This window comes from Phacochoerus africanus, chromosome 1 (genome assembly GCF_016906955.1).
Source record: "Phacochoerus africanus isolate WHEZ1 chromosome 1, ROS_Pafr_v1, whole genome shotgun sequence".
Classification (NCBI taxonomy): Eukaryota; Metazoa; Chordata; class Mammalia; order Artiodactyla; family Suidae; genus Phacochoerus; species Phacochoerus africanus.
The window spans coordinates 107,948,659-107,971,400 of record NC_062544.1 but is presented as its reverse complement, the minus strand read 5'-3'; the positions used below and the strand labels follow the sequence as shown (position 1 = coordinate 107,971,400).

The window sequence follows — 22,742 nt, the reverse complement described above, 5'->3', positions numbered from 1 at the left end:
AGCAAGAAGGCTAATGTGGTCAGATTAAGATAGATAAGGAGAGTAATCAAAGAGATCAGAGAGGTAACAGGTGAGGAATGGGCAGAGGGAACAGATACAGGGCTACGTAGGTCTCAGTAGGACTGTGCCTATGAATCTGAATATTACAGCCATCAGAGAGTATGAAACAGAGAATAACATGATCTAACTTACACTATGTTGAGAATAACCTACAAGAGGACAATATGAGAAGCTGGAGATCTATTAGGAGGATACTGCAATAATTCAGCAGGAGATGATACTAGGCTGGCCTTAGCCTAAGTGGTGTGGGTGGGAGGGATGAAAAGTCGACAGTTTCTAAACATCAGCTGAAGGTATAGACGGCAGGATTTCCTTACAGTATGGATATGGAGTGAGAGAAGAAGAAAGGAAATCCGAGGTCTTGACCCTAAGTAATTTATAAAGGATGAAGTTGCCATTAATAGAGAAGGGGAAAAATACAGGAAGGCCTGGTTTATGTTAGGGAAGGGGATATATAAGAGGAGTTCAGTTCTGAACATGTTAAGTGTGAGATGCCTAATTGGACACCCAAGTGGCAAAATCAACTAGGTACTAGACATAAAGATCTGCAGTTCACATAAGTTCAAACTGGAGATAACAATTTGAGAGTCTTAGTGCACAGATGGCATCCAATGCAATGAGTTGAATGAGACCACCTAATTAGCATATCTAGATGGTAAAAAGAACAGATTCATGGTCTAGGCACTGGGTCACTGCAACATACAGAAGTCAGAGAGATCAGGAGAGACCAGCAAAACCAACGGGGAAGTCGCAGACAAATGGAAACCAGGCATGTATGTTTATGCTAAAAGTCACGTGAAAAAAATGTTTCAAGGAAAGTATGATCAACTGTTAAATACTGGTGGTAGGTTAGGTAAGATTAAGACTGAACTGGAGTTCCCATTGTGGTGCAGCAGAAATGAATCAGACTAGGAAACATGAGGTTGCGCGTTTGATCCCTGGCCTTGCTCAGTGGGTTAAGGATCCCGTGTTGCTGTGGCTGTGGTATAGGGCCGGCAGCTGTAGCTCTGATTGGACCACTAGCCTGGGAACCTCCATATGCCATGGGTGTGGCCCTAAAAAGCGCGCGCGCGCGCACACACACACACACACACACACACTGAACTATGTCCATTAGATTCAGCAACGAGGAAGTCACTGGACAGTTTAAGAAGGGTAGTTTGGTGGACGTGAAGGTGGCTATCTGTGGAACTGGAGGCAAGAAACTGGAGATAGTAGGTCTAGACAAGGCTTTGGAGAAACACGACAGCTGATGGGACCATGAAAGGGTTTTATGGTTTTGTTTGAAGATGGGAGAAAAGCACGCTTACGTTGAAGAGAATCATCACGTAATGAAAGGAGAATTACTGGAGCTATACTTTGAGAGAGAGAGAGGTGGGTTCCAGCACACAGGTGGAAAGAATAGCGTTGGCCTGTTCATCCACTGTAACAGAAGTGAAGCTGGAGTTTGGGGAATAAATGCAGGTAGGTGGGCTAATGTACTGGTGGGAGCTTAGGAAGTTCTTTTCCAGTTATTTCAAATTTTTTTTGTCTTTTTGATATTTCTTTGGGCCGCTCCCGCAGCATATAGAGGTTCCCAGGCTAGGGGTCGAATCGGAACTGTAGCCACCAGCCTACGCCAGAGCCACAGCAACGCGGGATCTGAGCCGTGTCTGCAACCTACACCACAGCTCATGGCAATGCCAGATCGTTAACCCACTGAGCAAGGGCAGGGACTGAACCCGCAACCTCATGGTTCCTAGTTGGATTCGTTAACCACTGCTCCACGTCGGGAACTCCTATTTCAATTTTTTTGAAGTAGAAAACAAAAACTCTGAGGACAAATGAGGAGGAATATGAAGTATGAAATAGTTGCCTAGGAGTCAATTAAATTATTCAAAAGGTTAAGACAATCATACACATTATCTGGCACAAAAGTTATACTCCAATTTCCCCCAAATCATACACCAGTGGTAAGCTCCAACATCAAGTTAGATTTAGCTTCAGTTCCTATACCTTCCACATCTGGTACCTGCACTCATAGCACTCAGATACCATGATATTCTAAAATTTTAAAGATCAAATAATATTCTATACTTTGTGTTTAATTAATGAGGCAGGAAGATATGTAACAATTTAGAGAGATTTACACAGGTATGAGAAGAACCTCGCGATACTAAAAAGCTAAATATATAATTAAACAGTATAGCCATTTTCCCAGACAAGTGAAATGCTGTTAATTCTGTGCTTATACAAAGCATCAAGCCATATATCTCATGGGCAGAATGATGTCATTCTTTAACTCCATCAGAAGGAGTTATACTTGTCACCTGACAACACTGCTAAGATGAACTTCTGTACTTAGCACTGTTTGGACCACGAAATAAGAAAATGCAAAAGATTCTCTAGTACCTTTTCATCCAAGTCTGAACGTTTTGTATGTTCACTGATGTCTCCCAGTTTTTCATTTGCAGAGGTCTCATCAGTAATTTCTAAGGAAATGTTTGCACCTTTGGAATCATGTTTTATCTCATTTGCTGAAAAGAAACAATATTCAGTTGTGGAACAGAAAGTTTAAATGACAAAATAACCAACTCATTTAAAGACTGTTCTAAAAATGAGTTAGAATTCAATGACTCTTTTAAAGTCCAATGTGACAAATATGAAATAGACTTTTTAGCAAATTATACATTTATTCCTCCCTCTCTACCAAAATAACTCCATTATATGGTATAAAAAGAATTGGCAGTGAGACAAAATTGAGACATAAAGATAAATTTAAGAATCTTTCTTAATCATGTCCAGCTATCTTTCCATATATTTTTAAAGCTTGAAAGTCAAAGTTAAATTAATGTTCAAATTAAGTTATTTCCTGTAAAGATTTGGTTATTCAAACTTACAATTATCTGTTAATTAAAAAAATTTTAAAAAGGACTCATTTAAAATGCTGTGAAGCTTAAATACATATTTCAATTTAAAATAAGACTACAAAACTTTCTAAGGTTGGGCGTTTCTGTCGTGGTGGAGGAAATGAATCTGACTAGGAAACACGAGGTTTCGGGTTTGATCCCTGGCCTCACTCAGTGGGTTAAGGATCCGGTGATGCCGTGAGCTGTGGTGTAGGTCGCAGACCGGGCTCAGATCTGGCATTGCTGTTGCTGTGTTGTAGGCCGGCAGCTGTAGCTCCGATGAGACCCCTAGCCTGGGAAACTCCATGTGCTGTGGGTGTGGCCCTAAAAAGCAAAAAAAAGAAAAAAATTTCTAAGTTCAATTATCTTTTGTAGATAAAGTCTAAAAAGTTATTTATTAGATAATCAACTGGAAAATTTCTCAAAATATGATCTCCCAACCAGGCAATTAAAATTGAGGAAACTGACCAACTGTAAAACATGGTTAACCAGACTCTAAAATGAAAAGCTTCTTATGTTAATGAATATGAATTCATTTTGACTAGGTCTGAATAGAGATATAAAAATACTTCAATGTTACACATTTTAAAAATGTCAAACTTTACCTGCTGATAAGGAAGCACAGATCTCTGACTTCACTGGTCCAGGATCTAGCACAGGGAGTTCTCTATCATAAAGTAAACAGAACTTACACATTATAACACATTCTGGTAGAACTAACCACTTCTCTAGACATTATATATCATATAGCTTTAGCAGCTGGTGAACTTCAGCTCAGGTCCCCCAAGGTCAGAGTACTATCCTGGGACATGCAGATTCTCCATTTGATTTTAATCACATTTTCTTTAACTACAATTGTTAGGGAGGGCTGCCAATCAAACTCTGTTACTCAGAGAGAACTGATGACATATACCAACCACTTAAAACTTTAAAAGTATCATACAAACGCAAGATAATATTTAACTCCTACTCTCAAGCATGTGTATTTATGTACTCTCAAGCATGTGTATTTACGTCTTACTGCCAATGTAAAAGGAAGAGTTTGAGAGTAGTTTGGTCTTTTTTTGTAGTCTCTGCAGACAACATAAGGTATAAAGGTTATAGCTACAGAGATCAGAGTTAGATCAACCTGGATTCAAATACTGGTCTATCACTTACTATGTCAACAGTGGCAAAATTATTTAACTTCTTTGAACCTAACCATATCTGCAAATGAGAATACCACCTACCCGTGAGGTTATTGTGAGGATCAAATGAATTAAAATGTTCTTAAAGCCAATGGAATAGGCTCAATGAATGAAAACTACATCTATAGGAGCCAGTCAAAAACAAATGGCCCAGATACTATTCCATTTTTTAAAATTTAGAAAAAAAATATAAAAGTACATAGAATAAAATATAATAAACACCCATGATCCCACCATTTATTCATTTAATAAATGGGTTTGATTATATTTATCCTACAGTTCTACAACTGCTCATTGGTTCAGTATTACTTTCTAGCCAAGAAAGAATAAAAATAAAACACTTTATATACACCATTCTTTGAAGTCTTTGGAAAACATGAAGTAATTTTTCCCCAACAAAAACCCTAAAAACAATCAGAAGTTGTTGGAGAAGGTAACTGAGTGGACTGCTGGCTGACTATGAGCGGGACCCAAGCAATGTGAGGTTCTTCATTCCCTCCCCCATACTTGGAATAGGTATTCCTTCTGCTTGCCTTCCCACACTGGGAGCTGCCCAAGGACACAGCCTTGAGATAGTAAGGTGTTGCTGAGATCATTCAGATGGTATACATGACTGAGCCCAGTTAAGACCTCCACATAAACTTTTAAACTTCTGATGGACTGGATGGAAGATCTACTCATCATGCTGCTGCCCAAGACAAGACCCCTGTGAGAATTCCTGTGCTTAGTAAACTTGTCACCTACCAATCTGGAGTGGTCCACCTCTTTCTTTGGTCTCCCCCTGCCCCCCTCAAGTGTGTGTGTGTATGTAGGGAGTTACGTATTATGAGGGGGGGAGTGGGGGCAGTTTCGTATCATACCTGGGAAGCTCCTAAGGTTGCAAATTAATCATAAGTATACAGTAAGAATGGGAAAATTAAAATACAAACAAGACATGTACATATATACAAGACATATACATATACAAATCTCCTCCCCTGATTCACACCTCCTGACTCATATCTGTCTACTAGCATAACTCCATTTCGATATTTCAAAGGTATCTCCAACTAAGTATGTCTAAATTTGACCTCATGACCAACATCCCTTCTCAATCCTGCCTGTTTTGATCAGAGAAATGCAATGTCCTTTGAAACAAGAGAAACCAGGTATCATCCTTAACTCCTACCTCTGACCTTGCCCCACCTGATTAAGCAAAATTTACTTACTAAACCTCTCACAATTCACTCTTGCTTCTGGTTTTACAGGTCTAATTATCACAATGGCTCTCTGCCAATTTATTCTCCTCACCAGAGTTATGATTTTTAAAATGTAAATGTGATCAAATTCTTTACAATGTCCTTTAGTGAATCTATATGCTCGTAGGATAAAGTTCAAACTCACCATGAATTCTAGTTTATTTAGGATGATTTGTTTATGTCTGCTATGCTGGCCTATTAATTACTAATAGGTCCCCATTTCCCTCTCAAAATTTTGCAATTCATATCAGTTCTGTGGTCATCCTATCTACAAATCTTGCACAACTGAGTTTTCTGCATATCCTACAGCTTCATTTCTTGCTACCTGAACACTAAGCCATGGGATATTACTTCTCCCTCTCAGCTGTAACATGCCTGTGGGCCTTCCTATAGGCTAGTACTTCCCTCTCTACTTTTCTTCACTACTCATCCGATAGTGGTCACCTTAAATGCCACTTTGATCAGGCCTTTAACATCATGCATTTCTATCACATTTTATTGTATTTGCTTGATCATTTGCCTCCCTTGATAGACTAAAAGCTCTGTGAGAACAAGGTCCACGTATGTTTAGCTGTTCTCCATATACTTAGCACCTAACATCCTCCTAGCCAGACACTAGGGAGATCCACATGAAGACACGTCTCTCCTGTCTAGGAACATCTGGTATAGGAGGAGGTGCACATATAAGCAGACATAATATACTGAGCTATATGCCAAGAGAACTATTCAAACAAATCCCTAGAACAACATCTCAGATGTGATTTTAAAAACAATTGAATGAAAAGAAAGGAACTTTCAGATAAACACATGCAAAAAGATTCAAACCTATGAAATATTGTAGAAACAGTAAGCTGCCTGCTCTGCTTATCTTTATTAGCCTCTCCCCATTTTCCTTCCCACCAACACTATAGCTGCCAAAGAGAGTGGATGTAGATCCATTCACGAGCTATAAAAAGCCATGCCAAGCAATTTAGACTCTATCCTCAGGTGGCTGAATGCCACTGGAGCACTCTCTGCAGATCGATTTCTGTTTCAAAATATTACTATGGAGGAGGATACAACGAGAGTTCAGGATGATTAACCAGGGGCTAACTGCAATAATCTGGAAGAATTATGAATTAAGACAATAGGTGTGAGAATTGAGAGGAAGGAAAAATTGTAATAGGTGTTAAGGTAGTAGCATGAATAGGATTAGGTAACTCAAACAAGAACTGAGGGATGTTTCTGTGGTTTCTTATTATCCTGAAAGTTACATTCATAAACAGACATAGCTCCAGACACATAGACTATTCCCGCTAAAAACTCAAAAAAGTAAATAGGTATAGCAAGTGTACTGCTTTAATGTCAAAGTATTACGATGGTATTTTTAATATTGCTCAGATAGTTTATAAGGGTAAAAAGCTTTTTACTATGAATAACTAACTTACAAGGAAGGTAAAATTGCATATGCTACTCTTGTTAGAAGTAATTCAGTTTTGTTTTGAATTTGAGAGACAGAAACAGACAAAAAATTTAAATTCATCTAAATTTTAAAAAATAAACAAAATTGTAACCCCCATAAATATTTTACAGTTTCGCATTAGTGGAGTAGAAAGTTAGAGTTCTGCCTTGATGGATCATAAAGGGAATAAAAAATGAAGGGTAGAAGGAGGAAAGGAGAGAAACAAACTTGGGTGAGGATACAGAATACAGGCAAGCAAAAGAGAAGACCTGAGCAAAAAGGACAGAGAATAAGAGAGGCTTCCGAAGAACTGCACAGATTACATCGTTTATCCTCTACAAGGACATTTTTCAAGGAAGTGAACAATATTTAATAGTTTTTGTTTTGTTTTGTTTTGTTTAGCTGCAGTATACAGCGGCTTGATGTGGTATCTTACCTCCCAGATCTGGGATACAGCAATCAAAGTGCCAAATCCCAACCACTAGACCACCAGCAAACTACCAGTTTTTAAATAAAAGAGAACAAAATATAAAACATGATACTATATCACTTGTAGTAAGGAAAATATTTTTATAAATCTATTGTTTTACATATTCATAAGTATGTACCAAGTTGTAATGTAAAATATATCTTTAGTATAGTAACTGACAAAAAAGTTTGATGATGATCGCTGTAGAATAATTAGCAGAAAAAGCTTGAAACATTGCCCAAGAAAAATTGAGAATGTTATTGCTTCCTCTTAAGATGCTAACTAGCTGAATGTGGTCAATATTCACTTACTTACACATTCACAAAGTCTGTGAAAAGGAATACCACAAACTTACTTGGCAATTATTCTGCAGACAGTAGTGGTCAAAAGCAGAGAACTATTTACATTATCCACTGCATTGGGCCAGAGGTTCTCAAGCCTTATGCCATGATGTGACATGTGGGGTCTTTTGTTATCGCAAATGAGAACTTCATCAAGTACAACATCATTTATTTCAGTAAAAAGAAACAATGACTTATGTGGCCCAAGGGAAAAAAGTAATAATCATTATGATGCTTCTTCATACTGCCCCACCTACTATTTTAAAGAGGAAGAGATGACAGAGTAATGGTGTTAAAGGTAAATACTGTTCTGGAGTTCCCACTGTGACTCAGTGGGTTAAGGATCCTGCTGTGTAGGTCACAGAGGAGGCTCAGATCCAGTGATGCCATAGCTGTGGCATAACCCTCAGCTGCAGCTCCAGGAATTTCCATATGCCACAGGTGCAGCTGTAAAAAGAGGAAAAAAAAAAAAAAAAAAAAAACTCCGTGGCAGTCTATAGCATAACATATTTGAAGCCATTAGAACCAAAACGCCACTCTTCCAGTATGCTATTTGAGGGCAGGGAGATGGACTTTGGAGCAGGTTGCCCTGGGTCCAGATCTCAGCTCTGATACTTATTAGCTGTGTGTCCTTCAGAAAGTTAGTGACTTTGACTCAATTTTAAAGATAGGGCCAGTTTCAATCTCAGAATTGTTCCACTTAATGAAATAATATAAGTAATGTATTTAGTACAGGGTAGACACTAAATGTCAGTCTTTACAATTAAAATTGTAAAATTATGCATTATAGATAGAGTACCTCAGATATTTACTGGAAAGGGAGAATGGAACAAGGTGAGCTTCTTGAAAGACAAGCCAAGGAGTCTAACACATGAGGGAAAGAAAATGACCCTTACTTTTGTTGGAAACTCTTTTGTTGTTGTTGCCATTTGGTGTGGTAAAACTGGTGTTAGAAGGCCAGTCTCTTGGAGAACAAACTGATTCCCCCACAATTCTGAGAAAGTTAAGTGGGGTTGGTTTGCTGAGATGATATAATTTGCCCAGGACAGATCCTGCTAGGCATGGGTCTAACTGGATTCAAATACCTAGACAAAAGTAAGAGGCTTTAATTTTCTGCATGTTGGTGCTAGGTATTTTTCCTTCTAGAAGTTTATTATTTACTGGCTGTAGAATGAACAATAGCTTTACATGTATTAAAGTCTACATGTATTAAAGTCCAGGTTGCAAAGGTGGTATAACTGATCCTAATAACCACCAGCACCAATCCTGTCAAGTTCAAATTCTGATGTCTAATTTTCCAACTTTCTTAATCTGGTATCTCCCTACTATCAAGTCTTATTCCCCACTATTCTTAAACATCTATTTTGCTTTATAAAGGATTCACTGTCTCCTTTTACATATATTCCAATGCTCAAGAAATAGTATACAATATAGTAGGAATTGAAACCTTAATTCTCTCCCCTTGCTCAAGTATGAGGGACTGGATTTACAAAGGCAAATGAGACATGCGCACTTCCCACCCTCAAGAAGACCCACAGTTTAGCAGGTGAGAAATGTAAATCAGTGCCTAGGTGAGATGGCAAAAGGTGTTATGGGAGAAAAGAACGGTTCCTACCTTTGTCTGAAGGAGTCATGAAAGGCTTCATAATCTGCCCTCTACAACCATATTCATAGCTACCTTTGCCTTTTGCCCACATTTTCTTCATTATTTTTCTTCCCCTACAAACTTTTCCTTCTTCCCCTTTGTTAATCTAAATCAATCCAACCTTTAAAGATCAGTTCAAATTTTGGCTTTTCCAAGATGCCCTTTCAACACACTTTTCTAAACTATTAGTATTCTTAGTTCCTCATTTTAAACATTTTTGTTGCAAGTACATTAGCCTCCTCCTCATCATCTATATAGTAATTATTTTGAATATTTGGCAGATTCTTAAAATCTCAATGATCTGTTATATGATACCACTCAACTGATATTTTAGCATATAATAAAACTGTGATTAAAGATAATCCTGTGTTCTAGTACAGATTAACTATCCAGCACTGACTATTACAGACATTCTCAGATCTCCAGTTATATATACACGCTAATTCAAAAATTTTATCAATTTTTCCCACCCATCAGTTCTTTTTTTTCTTTTTAGGGCCCCATCTGTGGCACATGGAGGGTCCCAGGCTAGGGGTTGAATTGGAGCTGCAGTTGCCAGTCTATGTCACAGCAACGCAGGATCCAAGTTGTTTCAGCAACCTATACCACAGCTCACAGCAACGCCAGATACTTAACCCACTGAATAAGGCCAGGGATCAAACCCACATATTCATGGATGCTAGTCGGGTTCGTTACCACTGAGCCACAATGGGAACTCCGCCATCAGTTCATGTCAATGAATTAGTTCTAATAAGCTTCTAACACTTTGTATTTTAATATGGACTTCCCTCACTGTGGAGATCGACAATGAATAAGTATTTTAACACAACCTAAATACCTTACAAATTCTCCCTAATGAGGCCCGAGAACACTTCCCACAACAATGAAATTAACCCAGGGTGTCTACCTGTTTTACCAATGCGAGGCAGTCCAGAGCTTCTGACAATTTCTGGGCCTAGCCCGTCCATCTTTAATTTCTATGTCTGTAAAACAGAAACTCACCCTGATAGATGTCAACCCCTTAGTGTCATATAGTGAGGAAAAAGGAATTTATTAATTAGCAATGATCGGCAAAAGGGAAAGAGCTGACATATGAAATTATATTTTTAAGTTTCATTTAGTTCTAGAACCATTAACAATTTTCTGCACAATTATGAGCAACCCTCTGGTTATCATGCCTCCATTTTTCCCTGTTAAGATTTATCCTAGCACTGTGGATGACCGTAAAACTGGTATTTCTGTGCAGAAAAATAAAAATACTAAAATAATGACTAAGAAAAATTTCAAGTTTATTTAAAAACCAAAGCTTGAAGCAGAGATGAAAGAAAAAGAACTAACACAAGTATAACTAGTGCTTTTGCCATGAAGGGAAGTGAAGTTACAATAATAAAAAAACTATCTAAAGTAAATTTTATACTGCAAACCAAAATGGTTTACCTTGTTTAGGAAAATCTGACACATAATTACTAATCCCCAAACAGAAAGCAGGAAGTAAAGAAAAATAAGTCAGTTTAAGGGGGGCAGTGGCGAATTAGTTTGGCCTCAGACTTTTCCACTACAACACTCAAAGCCAGAAAGCAGGGAGGAATGACTATATAGCTGTGGGGAGAAAAAATACTAACTAAGAATTTTATACCCAATTTGCCTGTAGACAATAGTCATTGCTATGTATCCAAGATCCTAAGAAACATGGCGAACATGAACACTTAAAAAAAAAAAAAACTGCTCTGAAATTTCTCCAGGAAATGAAATCAAAACACTCAAGATTTGGAGTTTCCATCATGGCTCAGCAGTTAACAAATCTGACTAGCATCCAGGAGGACACGGGTTTGATCCCTGGCCTCACTTAGTGGGTTAAGGATCTGGTGTTGCTGTGAGCTGTGGTGTAGGTCACAGACGTGGCTCAGATCCTGTGTTGCTGTGGCTCTGGTGTAGGCTGGCGGCTACAGCTCCGATTGGACCTCTAGCCTGGGAACCTCCATATGCCATGGGTGCAGCCCTAAAAAGACAAAAACAAAACAAAACAAAAAACCCCTCAAGATTTGATGTAAGTAAAAAGAACCGATGGTAAGGACTGAATCAATTTAAATACAGAACTAAGAATAAGAGTCTTTAGGAATTCAGATTATTGAAGAGAACATAAATGGCACAAGGCTTAACAATAAAAAACAAAAAAAATTACAAATGTGAAGCGCCAGATTGGAAGAAAAAAGTGAATGTATACTGATATATTTGCCTTTTATATCAAAAAAGCAAATGCTGCTATCCGAAGTTAGAACACAATTTTTATATTTATTTATTTATTTTTGGCTTTTTAGGGCTGCACCCATGGCATATGGATGTTCCTAGGCTAGGGGTCTAATCAGAGCTACAGCTGCTGGCCTACACCACAGCAATGCCAGATCTGAGCCACGTCTACAACCCACACCACAGATCACGGCCACACCAGATCCCTAACCCACTGAAGGAGGCCAGGGATTGAACTTGCAACCTCATAGTTCCTAGGTGGATTCGTTTCCCTTGCATCATGATGGGAACTCCCAGAACTCAATATTTATTTATTTATTTATTTGTCTTTTTGCCATTTCTTGGGCTGCTCCTGCGATATATGCAGGTTCCCAGGCTAGGGGTCGAATTGGAGCTGTAGCCGCCGGCCCACACCAGAGCCACAGCAACGTGGGATCTGAGCCGTGTCTGTGACCTACACCACAGCTCACGGCAACGCCGGATCTTTAATCCACTGAGCGAGGCCTGGGATCGAACACACAACCTCATGGTTCCTACTCGGATTCGCTAACTATTGAACCACGACGGGAACTTCCCAGAACTCAATTTTTAGAAGTCATGATAACAAAACTAAAACTTTCAAATAAATAATCTTTCTTACTAATTTGGGAGAGACTTTTAGGAAGTAATTTCTTGTGGTGAAGAAGTATACTGATACACTAATTCCTTTAGTTTCACTTCAGTCCCTCCTCACCCAAGTTATGGGTAAATAAAATTAAATGTTTTTACTAAAAATGGCATGATCCAATTTTTCTAAAATTATATTCATATATATGCCTAGACAGATATCTGGAATGATGCATATAAGTTATGAGTAATTAATGTTATTCTAGATTCTAGGTGGTAGGATTCCCTTTCATACTTTTAATATAATGAACATGTATCATTTTTATAAAAATCAGCCATTATTCTAAGAAAAAAAAGAATAAAAGACAAACTTTTTACCCAGTTCACATTTCTCTCTTCTACTTCTGGCTGCAGCTCATTGTCAACATCTTGTTAGCTAACAGAGAGGTCTGCTGTCAAATACAGGATTTGCTCTATTTCCCTTTATATACCTCAAAGGAAGTATGGTAATAACAAGAGCTAAAAGCACCTTTAATAACTACCTTTACTGAGCTGCTACTACTCACCAGTGCCACACCAAAACCTTTCCCATCCTTCACTGATTTAATCCTCATAATCCTGAGGCAAGTACCTTCCCTTTTTACAGACATGGTAAAACAATTTACCTAAAACATCACACGGCTATTAGGGCAATGAGAAGATTCAAAAACCTAGGTCAGACTATAAAGGTTAAGTTGTTAACCACTAATTTTAAAGACAGACAGACTTGGGTTCAAATCTAGAATCTGTTACTAGGAGTGTATACTTGGACAACTGACAAATTGTCATTTTCATTTTTTCCACCTCAAAATGGGCAGATTACCATCCTCATTACACTGTTTTAAAAAATAATAAAAAGCTCTTGGTCCTTCCCTTGAGATACAGAAAGTACTCTACTCGGTGTTAAGTTACAAGTTCTTGTAACATTAAGAACATCAAGAAGAATATAATTTCAAAAAAGTAGCTAAAATTTATAAATATCAGAGAAATTTAAGTCATGTACAAATGAATCTGAGTGGAAAGTGTTTTCATGTTTTGAGTCTGTTCACAAAATATTCCAATATTCAAGTATTGTAACATAGAAATATAAATTAGAACTTGAGGAATTATAAAAATTTAATAAAATATGACACAGTATTAAATAAATCATGAGCCAATCAGATCAATTTCCTAAACATGAAGGTTATCACTTGGCTCCATTTAAAGTTGACTCAGGCAAACTCACCCTCTTCTGGGGGGTTAACTATCATTTAAAAATCACCTTAAAAGTAAAATCATGAATATAATTTTATGCTTTTTCCCTCTGAAAACTGGTTTAACTTTTGATTCAAGTTTTAATTCCTAATTAAACTTTTTCAAGCCTTCTCTAGTCCCTTGTTTTTATCTAACAGCAGAAAATGGGCTAAAATATATAGCACTGCTCTTAAGTAACTTGGCTGAAACCGAAGTATATCTGTATATTAATAATAATTTACAAAGTATGAAAACCAATTTGACTTTTGAAAGAAGCAATCTCAGTAATCTAAAAAGCCACTCTATAAACCATTTAAAGTTCTGAACAGCTAATCTGCTCCATTATAATTTCAAATGTATTATAATTGTTTTTATTTTGATTCTAAGTTTTGGCATAATGACACTTCCAAGGCTCAGTAATAGTACACTGTGTTACATTTAATAAATAACTGGATTAAAAAAATAATGGAACTACAATGATCAATGAATAAGTTAGTGACACCTACGAACAGAAAGTGCCTTTGAAACCCCCAACAATAATCTGCACCAAAAGGCATACTTGAACATGCATACCTCAAGTCATCTCTTGGTTCTTTTTTTTCTGGAAGTTTCATGTGCTTGGAGTCTGTTGATAGGTGCTCTTCGGCAACACTGGGCTCCTGGCTTAACATGGGAACCTCTGAAGAAAGTGAGAGCTCCCCTTCATTGGAGACTCCAAAGAGGTCTGGGTCATCTTGAATTACATCAATTAAGAGGACATCATCTTCATATGCTTTAAGAATATCTGGAAACCCCACTTTAATTTCTGCGAAGTTCTCAGTAATTTTTCTACCACTAGCTTCAGAGGAAACTGGTTCGAATGTTTTTTGTTCATTAGAGCAGAGGGCAGGACTTTTCTCTATACACCCAGGATCATGAGAAAAGGTATTCTCAACTGTGAGAGAAATAGCTTCCTTATTAGAAATAACATTGCCTGGTTTAGAGATGTGGTTAGATGGTTTACTACCCTTACCACGCTTTAGAAAGCTTGAAGAAATAATACAGGAACTCTTACTGCAGTATGAGTCAGTACCAACTTGTACTGGAATTACACTGTTTTGTATGCTCAACGATTGAGGTCCCGAAGTTACTGTGGCAACATCTTCTTTAGTCCTATTCTGTCTTACCTCTGCCCCAGATAAATTGTCAAGAAGTTCTAGGGGACTATATACTTCTCTCTCTGATGACCTGGCATTTATTTCTTTTCTTTTTTCTGTTTTGTTCTTAAGTAAAGGAATTTTAAAATTAGTCAGCCGTCCTGTGTTCAGTATCTTGACCAAATCTGGAACCACAAGTGTCTGCTTAGCCACGCATGCTTTTCGATGAATAGTTTTGTTTATAGAGTTATTGGCTTCCTGGCCATCCTGAGAAGCCACTGCTAAATTAAGTTTTGTAAAATTCCCTCTATCTTTTTTTTTACTTCCTATTAAGTTTTGAGTCATACAGGTTAATGGAGTATCTTCAGTAGCATTAGAAATGACCTCTGACTCACTTCTGCTAAGTTCCTCTGACTTCAATTTTTTATCATCATTGATTATAGGTTCTTTCTTAACCATTAAAGTAGGTTCTACTGCAGAGCCTGAAGATAAACAATTTAAATTAGAATCCAATTTTTCTTTACTTGAAGATTCACTGTTTGTTTCTGTTAGGGAACTCTGTAGCATTAATCTGGAGTCAGTTAAGTAAGTTTGATTTGCTTGCTGTTTAAGGAAATCACCTTGCCTAAAACATTCCAGAGACCCAGGAAGAGAGTTATTTGATTGTGGCAAGGAAGTCTTTTTCCAACACTGGGCAGAAATTCTAGCGCATGAGTAACAAGGCCAAGTTCTCTTGCCAGTCATTGGTATTGTTCTGCGACAGCTTAATTTAGATTCTTCAGCTTCATTCTTCAAGTCTTCCCTTGAAGATCTCTTTTCAATAGGATGGCAACTGCTAGGTGACTTCACTATTGAGCTTTTCATAGACTTAAAATACTCTTCTGGATCCATGCTTCTAGATCCTAAGGGCTCTGAAGCAATCTTTGTTTCTTCTTTCAAAAGTGGCTCAAGGGTGTTCTGAAACATAGCATTTACAGGATGTTCAGGACTTGTTTTTTTCCCCAATGTTTCAGGAAGACTTAATAAATGATTCACTGGTGACAGTGTATCATGGTTTATCTTTCTCAAAGCCTTTAAAGGACATTTTTTAGCCTCTAAAGTCTCTGCTTCTTTACTTTCAGCACCTGTTTGGTTTTCTTGTAACACCAATTCAGACTGGTTATACACTTTAGAGAACTTCACCTCAAAAACCATTTCATCTCCTTTTTCAGACACCTTCATCCTTTTTTTGGGTTTTTTCCCAACACTGCTCTCCTCTAGCGAATATTTATTTTTTTCACTTTGAAGGTAGGAAAGCAAACTGTTATTTTTACTTTGGTGTAAATCATTCTCTTCAAGCAGTAACTTATTTACTGGCATTACGTTTTCTTCAGTTTGTAAAAGCTGAAAAATATTATTTGTGTCACTCTTATCTGCAAGACTCCTAGGGTTTTCTTTCTTTAACTCTGAGGAATTTTCTGGTACATGCATATATCCACCATCAGGTTTACATGCAAGGCTATTTTCACCATTAAAATGCTTGGAATGGGGGAAATAATTGTAATCCTGTAATTTTAAAATGGGATTATTTTCTACTCCAGGGGACAAGCTGTTACAAGAATATTTCAGAGTATTCTTGTACAGTTCATCTTGGAATTCAACCTTAATATTTTGTGAAGACTTATTTTCAGTTATTTTGAGAGGTGGGCTTTCTAAGCTTTTACATTTTTTAATGCGAATTTTTCTTTTAATACCTTCTACCAAACCTTCCTTACCCGAAGACTGCAAGAAAGCCATATTTTGAAATTCACTGTATTCCACTTTTTGGAAAGATTCCGAACTGGTTAACGATTCCTTTCTTACCAGGTCAGTCCCTGGCTGTGGATCATCACTTGAGGCTTCAGTAACTTTTCTTTTTTCCCTGGCTGATCAAAACAACAAAACATACCAGAAAAGATTTTATATTGAGAAGGAAAAAGCAATGCCATTTAAAAAAAATTTTTTTTAAATTGTGAAGCCATCCATTTTTATTTCCCTGAATAGCTATATGGAAACACATTTGTTTTTAAGTCAAAGACCTGATTTCGAATAAGGAACTATATACAAAGCTGTATACATTCTAAGGCAGGTGAACAACCTCTAGCATCATCATTATTTCACACTAGCCAAAGTGGATCACTAGTAGGAATTCCTTTTAAAAGAACTTCTGACCAAGGGATCCTAACGGGCAAACACCTTTTAAGGGAATTTCTGTTTTTTTCCTCTCTCCTGGTCAACCGTGTCCATTTGTAAAGCCAATGCAGATTCAAGTGACACATTAGTGATAAAACACGGATAAAGGAGAAGGGGTGCAAAGGCTAGAAAGGGAGTGACCCCTGAGTGCTTCCTTATTGTGTCCTCTCGACTACAAAGGGAGCTCTGCTTCCTTCGCTGCTTCTAAGCCCGTCTGCTCTGACGGGTCTGAAGGGCCCACCAGGCTCCCAGGCCCCTCCACACGCCGCCTCGCCAAGGCCTTTCCAGACCCAGACGCCTCACCCGACTGGTCACTTTCCACCTCTTCTCTCTCAGACGCCCGGGCCACCATCCTCCTCTTTTGTCTGCTCTCCTCGCGCCTCCCGGCCTCAGGACCGCTATCTTCCACCTCACTTGACTCGGGCCCGGACCGCCGGCCTCGCTTCCTCGGACCTCGCGTGTCGCCCTCACGCCCCGGGGCCGTCGCTGGGCCCGAGGGCGGCGGCCGCCGCATCCGCTCTGGGGCCGCCTAGTGTCCGCAGAGGCCCGCCACACCTCCTGGCTGGAGCCTACCGGCCGCGCGAAGTCTGCTCCTACCGCCAGGGATCCTCTGCCCTCAACTCCGCCCCGGCCCGCGCCGCGCCTCGCCGCCCGCCACCTAAGCCCCGGTACCGGAAGCGGAAGTGGGGCCCGAGGATCCCAGCGAGGAAGCGCGGCGGGGCCAACCGGCTGAAGGACCGCGAGACTCTGTGGTCGGCGCCTACGGTATTCACTGAGCTGGGGTGGGGCCTCCCTACTGGGCCGGTAGAAGCTTCCATTCGGCGGGCCCTCCTGGGACCTTTCGGGGCCCCTCTCCAACCTATTGTCTCTAAGGACTGGTTGCTAGCAAAGAGCTAGTGGCTTCTAACACCACCTGAGTCTTCTGGGGTCCCTTTCCACCTGCCTTCTCGACGTCCTGTAGGCACCTCACTCTCCAGTTAGGTCCCAAACTATTGACCTTATCTTTCCTCGTAGGCTTTTTCCTCTTGTGTTGGTGGATAAGCCATCTACCCAGTTGTCAGAAATTTAGAAACCTTCAGAGATACACTTCTTTCCACTTTGTCTGTCACATCCACATTCATTTGATCTGCTCGATTCAAACTTCTGTTTCTGTCAGCCACTCACCTTGGCTCTGGCTTGCAGACTCAGACTGACCTAATGCATCAACCTCCTGGATTTTATTCATGCCTCCATTCTTGTGTTATTTCAGTCAGCTTCCACCTGCTGCCTAGCATGCCCTTCTGATGAAAGGCTATCCTGGTATCCTGGCATTTCCCAGCTTGACTTTTTTTTTTTTTTTTTTTTTGGCTGCACCCAGTGTCTTGCATCCTGGGTGAAGGGCTAACCCAAGCCACAGCAGTGACAACTGCCAGATCCTTAACCAGTAGGCCAACAGGGAACTCCTCCACCTTGACCTTTCATGAACATCCTTTGCTTAAAGACTGAAAGTAACAGAAAGTTCAAACTCTTTAGTGTGGTATTTGTGGCTTTTCCTGATATGGCCCCAGAATATTCGATTTTATCTCTTACTGTCACTATAGTGGAAAAGTTGTGCTTTGGTGGAAATCCGTGCATGAGAGTCACCCTTCTGCATTGTTTGATTCTATGGGAGATATTTTGCAATTATGTAAGTTGTAAGTGAGTGGTAGCAATGCAAAATAATGGTCTATAGACACACAAATTCTCTCCTACAGAAGTTCAATTATCTTCCCACTCCCTGTTGAAGAAGCCAGTGTTCCTGCCTTTTGCACATTCATTTCAATATTCCTTTTCTAGAAATGTGTCTGTTCTTTGGACTTATCCTTTGAGCAAGTGGTTATAAAATCTGCCTAATGAGAGAAACACAATCTTAACATTTTAATTTTTACATCTATATGGGAGTCATGATTTCGAAACTGAGCAGCACCCCCCCAACACACACACACACACACACGCCCTCCCAGGCACAAAAAGGTTTGTGTGTCCCTGTTTCTTCTTTATAGCCTTCTTGCAAGTTCCAAAGAGCACATTCAAACAGTTACTAATTAGGGATGTGAGGGAATGCAGAAACAAAGGGAAAGCAGTCAAGGATCACCAGTGTAGCCAAAAAGCAGAGTCCTAGTTCTTCCTCATGTGATATGCAGAACAATCTGATACATATCTTTGAGATCTTCTACAGAACTAAGGCCCCCACCTGGGAGCAGGATGATAACTTCAGGCTGAGCACAGGCACATAGAACCCAGACTGGTTTGAACTAGGAGGCTGATAATTGAGATTCCCAAAACATCACCCTGTTACTTCAAGCCAACCAATCAGAAAAAAAGTATATGTTGTGCAGACCTTCCCTGCAAATGTTGCCTTTGAAAACCCTTCCCTGAAGACAATCAGGGAGTCTAGATCTTTTGAGCATGAGCTGCCTGAACTTCTTGTTGGGTGCTCTGCAAATAAACACTTTACTTTCCTTCATCACAATCTGGTACCAGTAAATTGTCAGTACTGCACTGCAGGCATGCAGACCCAAGTTGGATTCAGTAACAATTTTACCTTTTTTTGGAGTAGGGGAACACCACACATACCTTGGTATGCACTTAAACCACATTGGGCTACAACTGAAACTCCCCAGCTTCCCTATGATCTGTCATGCCTGTTGTTTCCTACATGCTGGTCCTGGAAATTCCTTCTTTGCTTGTCTGCTTAGTGAAGTATATATTCCCCTTCAAGAGTCAGGACAAGGATCACCCCTCAAGGAATCTTCCTGGCTGCCTTTCTCTTTACACTTGGAGAGATCTGGTGTTCCTGTTGGCCAACACATGGCTTTCAACTGTTTATTTATATGTGTTCCTCAGGGCAAGTACCTTCTTTTAATTTTGGCATTTTGTGTGTTGAATGAGGACATTGGTGACTTTGAGTGATGTATTAAAGGATAGTAGGTGGGAGTTCGTGTCGTGGCTCAGTGGTTAACAAATCTGGCTAGGAACCATAAGGTTGTGGATTCGATCCCTGGCCTTGCTCAGTGGGTTAAGGATCTGGCGTTGCCGTGAGCTGTGGTGTAGGTTGCAGACGAGGCTCTGGCAAAGGCCGGCAGCTACAGCTCCGATTAGACCCTAGCCTGGGAACCTCCATATGCCATGGGTGTGGCTCTAGAAAAGACAAAAAGACAATAAAATAAAATAAAATAAAATAAAATAAAGGTTGGTAGGTATGATGCAGAGAGTGTGAGTACTGTGGCAGTTTGGATAAGTGGAATAAGTAGAATTAAGAGCTTCTAGAAAATTGAACTTAGATAAAGTCAGTGTAAAGAAGAATCTGGAAACTATTTCTTTCTGCTTGTAAATACCTCCCCTCAAAAGTAAGCCAGTTTAAGAATAGCAAAATTTAGAAAAATTATTTTAGGGATTTCAGGGTACAAGCTCATTCCAAGTTCACTTTGTGCCTCAGTTTCCTCATCTGTAAAATGAAACAAGAGCACCTTCTTTTTTTGCTGCTTTTTATTTATTTATTTTTTTTAGGGCATCAGAGCTGTGGCCACCAGACTATGCCAGGGCCACAGCAATGCAGGATCCAAGCTGTGTCTGCCACCTACTCTGCAGCTCATGGCAATGCTGGATCCTTAACCCACTGAGTGAGGCCAGGGATCGAACTTGCAATCTCATGGTTCCTAGTTGGATTCATTTCTGCTGTGCCACGACGGGAACTCCTGAAATACAAACCTTCTGAAGGAAATATGTTATCCCCAAATATGCCTCTTTGACATAAAGATTTTGAGCTGAAGATAATTAAGCAGCAGCAAATGCAGAAAAACCTCTGTACCCTCACTTCTTTCTGTCTAGAGACAAGATATAAATTCTTCTTTACTAGAGATTACTCTAGACTCTTAAAATTTTTTTATTGAATGAAAGATTCTTTAAATTTACAATTTTCCTTTTTCATTTTTTAAACTTTTAATAAAGTATAGTTGATCTATGATTTTGTGATAATTTCTGCCATACAATAAAATGATTCAGTTATGCATACATACATATCCACTCTTTTTCAGATTCTTTTTCCACATAGGTTATCACAGAAAGTATTCTGTGTAGAATTCTGAGTAGTATTCTGAGTAGGATTCCCTGTGCTATACAGAGATCCCCTTTGACCATCCATTCCATACAATAGTGTGCATATACTGTAGGAGAAAATGTCCCAATAAAATGTAGAAAGGAGACACCCCAGCCATGATGACTAAGCAAAGTCTAGCCAACTGCCCCAACCAGTCCTCCCCCATGCATCTGCTTCCGTAAATTTGTTTCCGCATCTACTACCTTGCCTGACGTCACTCCAGTCCAACTAGCCAAGCTTGGACCCGGAAGATGTAGCCCATAAAAGCCTTGTGAAACCCTTCTTCCGGGCTCAGACTCTGGAGAGCGATCTCCTCTGAGCCTGCCGGCGTAATAAACCTGAGTTCTCCAACTCTCTGAGTGCTCGCTTGGTTTCTCACCGGGTAAAAGAGCTGATCCACTGCAGCCACAAAGCTGCCGGAGCTGGTACACTACAGCCACGGGGCTGTCGCCAGAGCTGATACGCTGCAGTGCAGGGCTCCTGGGTATCTGCCGTAACAATGCCAATCCCGAACCTCCAATCTATCCCTCCCCCTGACTTTTCTCCTTTGGTAACGATGCTTGTTTTCAAAGTTTGTGAGTCTTTTTCTGTTTTGTAAATAAGTTCATTTGTATGATTTTTTAAGATTCTACATATAAGTAATATCATATGATGTTTGTCTTTGTCTTGCTTATTTCATTTAGCCCTTCGCGACTCTATACTCTTATCAGTCTAGAGATGGCACTAGAGGAATCTGCAAATAAAACTTACTCTATTAGTTTCTTCCCATATATTTACCTTCTGGCATTTGGCACCCTTAGAAGCCTAAAACTGCTTTCCTTTCTCCTGTCTTATACACAAATTTATTCTTTGTGGAAGATGCTAAAGAAGTTGGAGTCCTAAGGAATTTGCATGAGAATTAAATATGCTAATATTTGTAAAGTACTTAGAACAATGCCTAGCAGATTGTAAAGACTAACTAGATACGTTAAATAAACACCTTCAGAATAAACATTGCTGCTAAGATCTTGGTAAAATAAAGGTAAAAATACAAGAGTCTCGTTTCTTTATTGTGAATAAAAACAGATTGTCTTTTTTTTTGTCTTTTTTTGCTATTTCTTGGGCCACTCCCGCAGCATATGGAGGTTCCCAGGCTAGGGGTCGAGTCGGAGCTGTAGCCACCGGCCTACGCCAGACCCACAGCAATGAGGGATCCGAGCTACGTCTGCTACCTACACCACAGCTCAGGGCAACGCCGGATCGTTAACCCACTGAGCAAGGGCAGGGACCGAACCTGCAACCTCAGGGTTCCTAGTCGGATTCGTTAACCACTGCACCACGACGGGAACTCCCAGATTGTCTTAAAGTCAGTTATCGGCCCAGGAATTTAAAGACTTATGCACATATAACTGTTGAGAAATGAATAAAAGAGATATGAGAAGAGCTTCGGAACATAGGAAATTGTAAATTCAAGCATACTGAGTATTCTGAATAAGAAAATTATAATCTTTATTACAGTTCTTATATTCTTCATACCAAATGCTTTCACAGAAAACTTGAGGCGATTAGGTGTATTTATACAAGTTTTCTTCTACCCTCTTCCGTGAAATGATTATCGTAATCCTATTATTGTGCTTGACAGTGTCTGGAAAGAGCAGGCACAGTTGTTTACCAGAAAAGACTCCATCTTCTTAGTGGCAGATTTCACACACTTGGGAGTCAAGAAGATGGAGTAGAATATTTCTCCACACTCATTGGATTGCATCTCAGTCCACAGAGAGTCAGCTTTTTGTGGGTACCTGGGAGTCCCTTCTCTTCCATTCTCCCCACCCACCCACCCCCTTTTCTTTTCTACACTTTTCCCCTTGTCCCTGGATCCTGATTGACACTACTGCCTAGCCTTTG

At 39.5% G+C, this 22,742-nt stretch overlaps 1 protein-coding gene across 4 annotated transcripts in view; it reads right to left on the bottom strand.

Annotated features, from left to right (window-relative positions):
* TOPAZ1 (testis and ovary specific TOPAZ 1) overlaps positions 1 to 17,403 on the bottom strand; it is a 72,239-nt gene extending 54,836 nt beyond the window's left edge. For 3 of the 4 annotated variants that reach the window (XM_047771420.1, XM_047771429.1, XM_047771437.1), the window contains exons 1-4: positions 17,045 to 17,403; positions 13,968 to 16,434; positions 3,554 to 3,615; positions 2,452 to 2,576 (exon numbers count right to left, since the gene is read on the bottom strand). In XM_047771420.1, coding sequence (XP_047627376.1) covers positions 2,452 to 2,576; positions 3,554 to 3,615; positions 13,968 to 16,434; positions 17,045 to 17,255 — 2,865 coding nt within the window. In that variant the 5' untranslated portion in view covers positions 17,256 to 17,403. The remainder of the gene's footprint in view (positions 1 to 2,451; positions 2,577 to 3,553; positions 3,616 to 13,967; positions 16,435 to 17,044) is intronic. The other variant, XM_047771446.1, reaches the window with a different exon arrangement.
* Between the last annotated feature and the right edge of the window lie 5,339 nt (positions 17,404 to 22,742).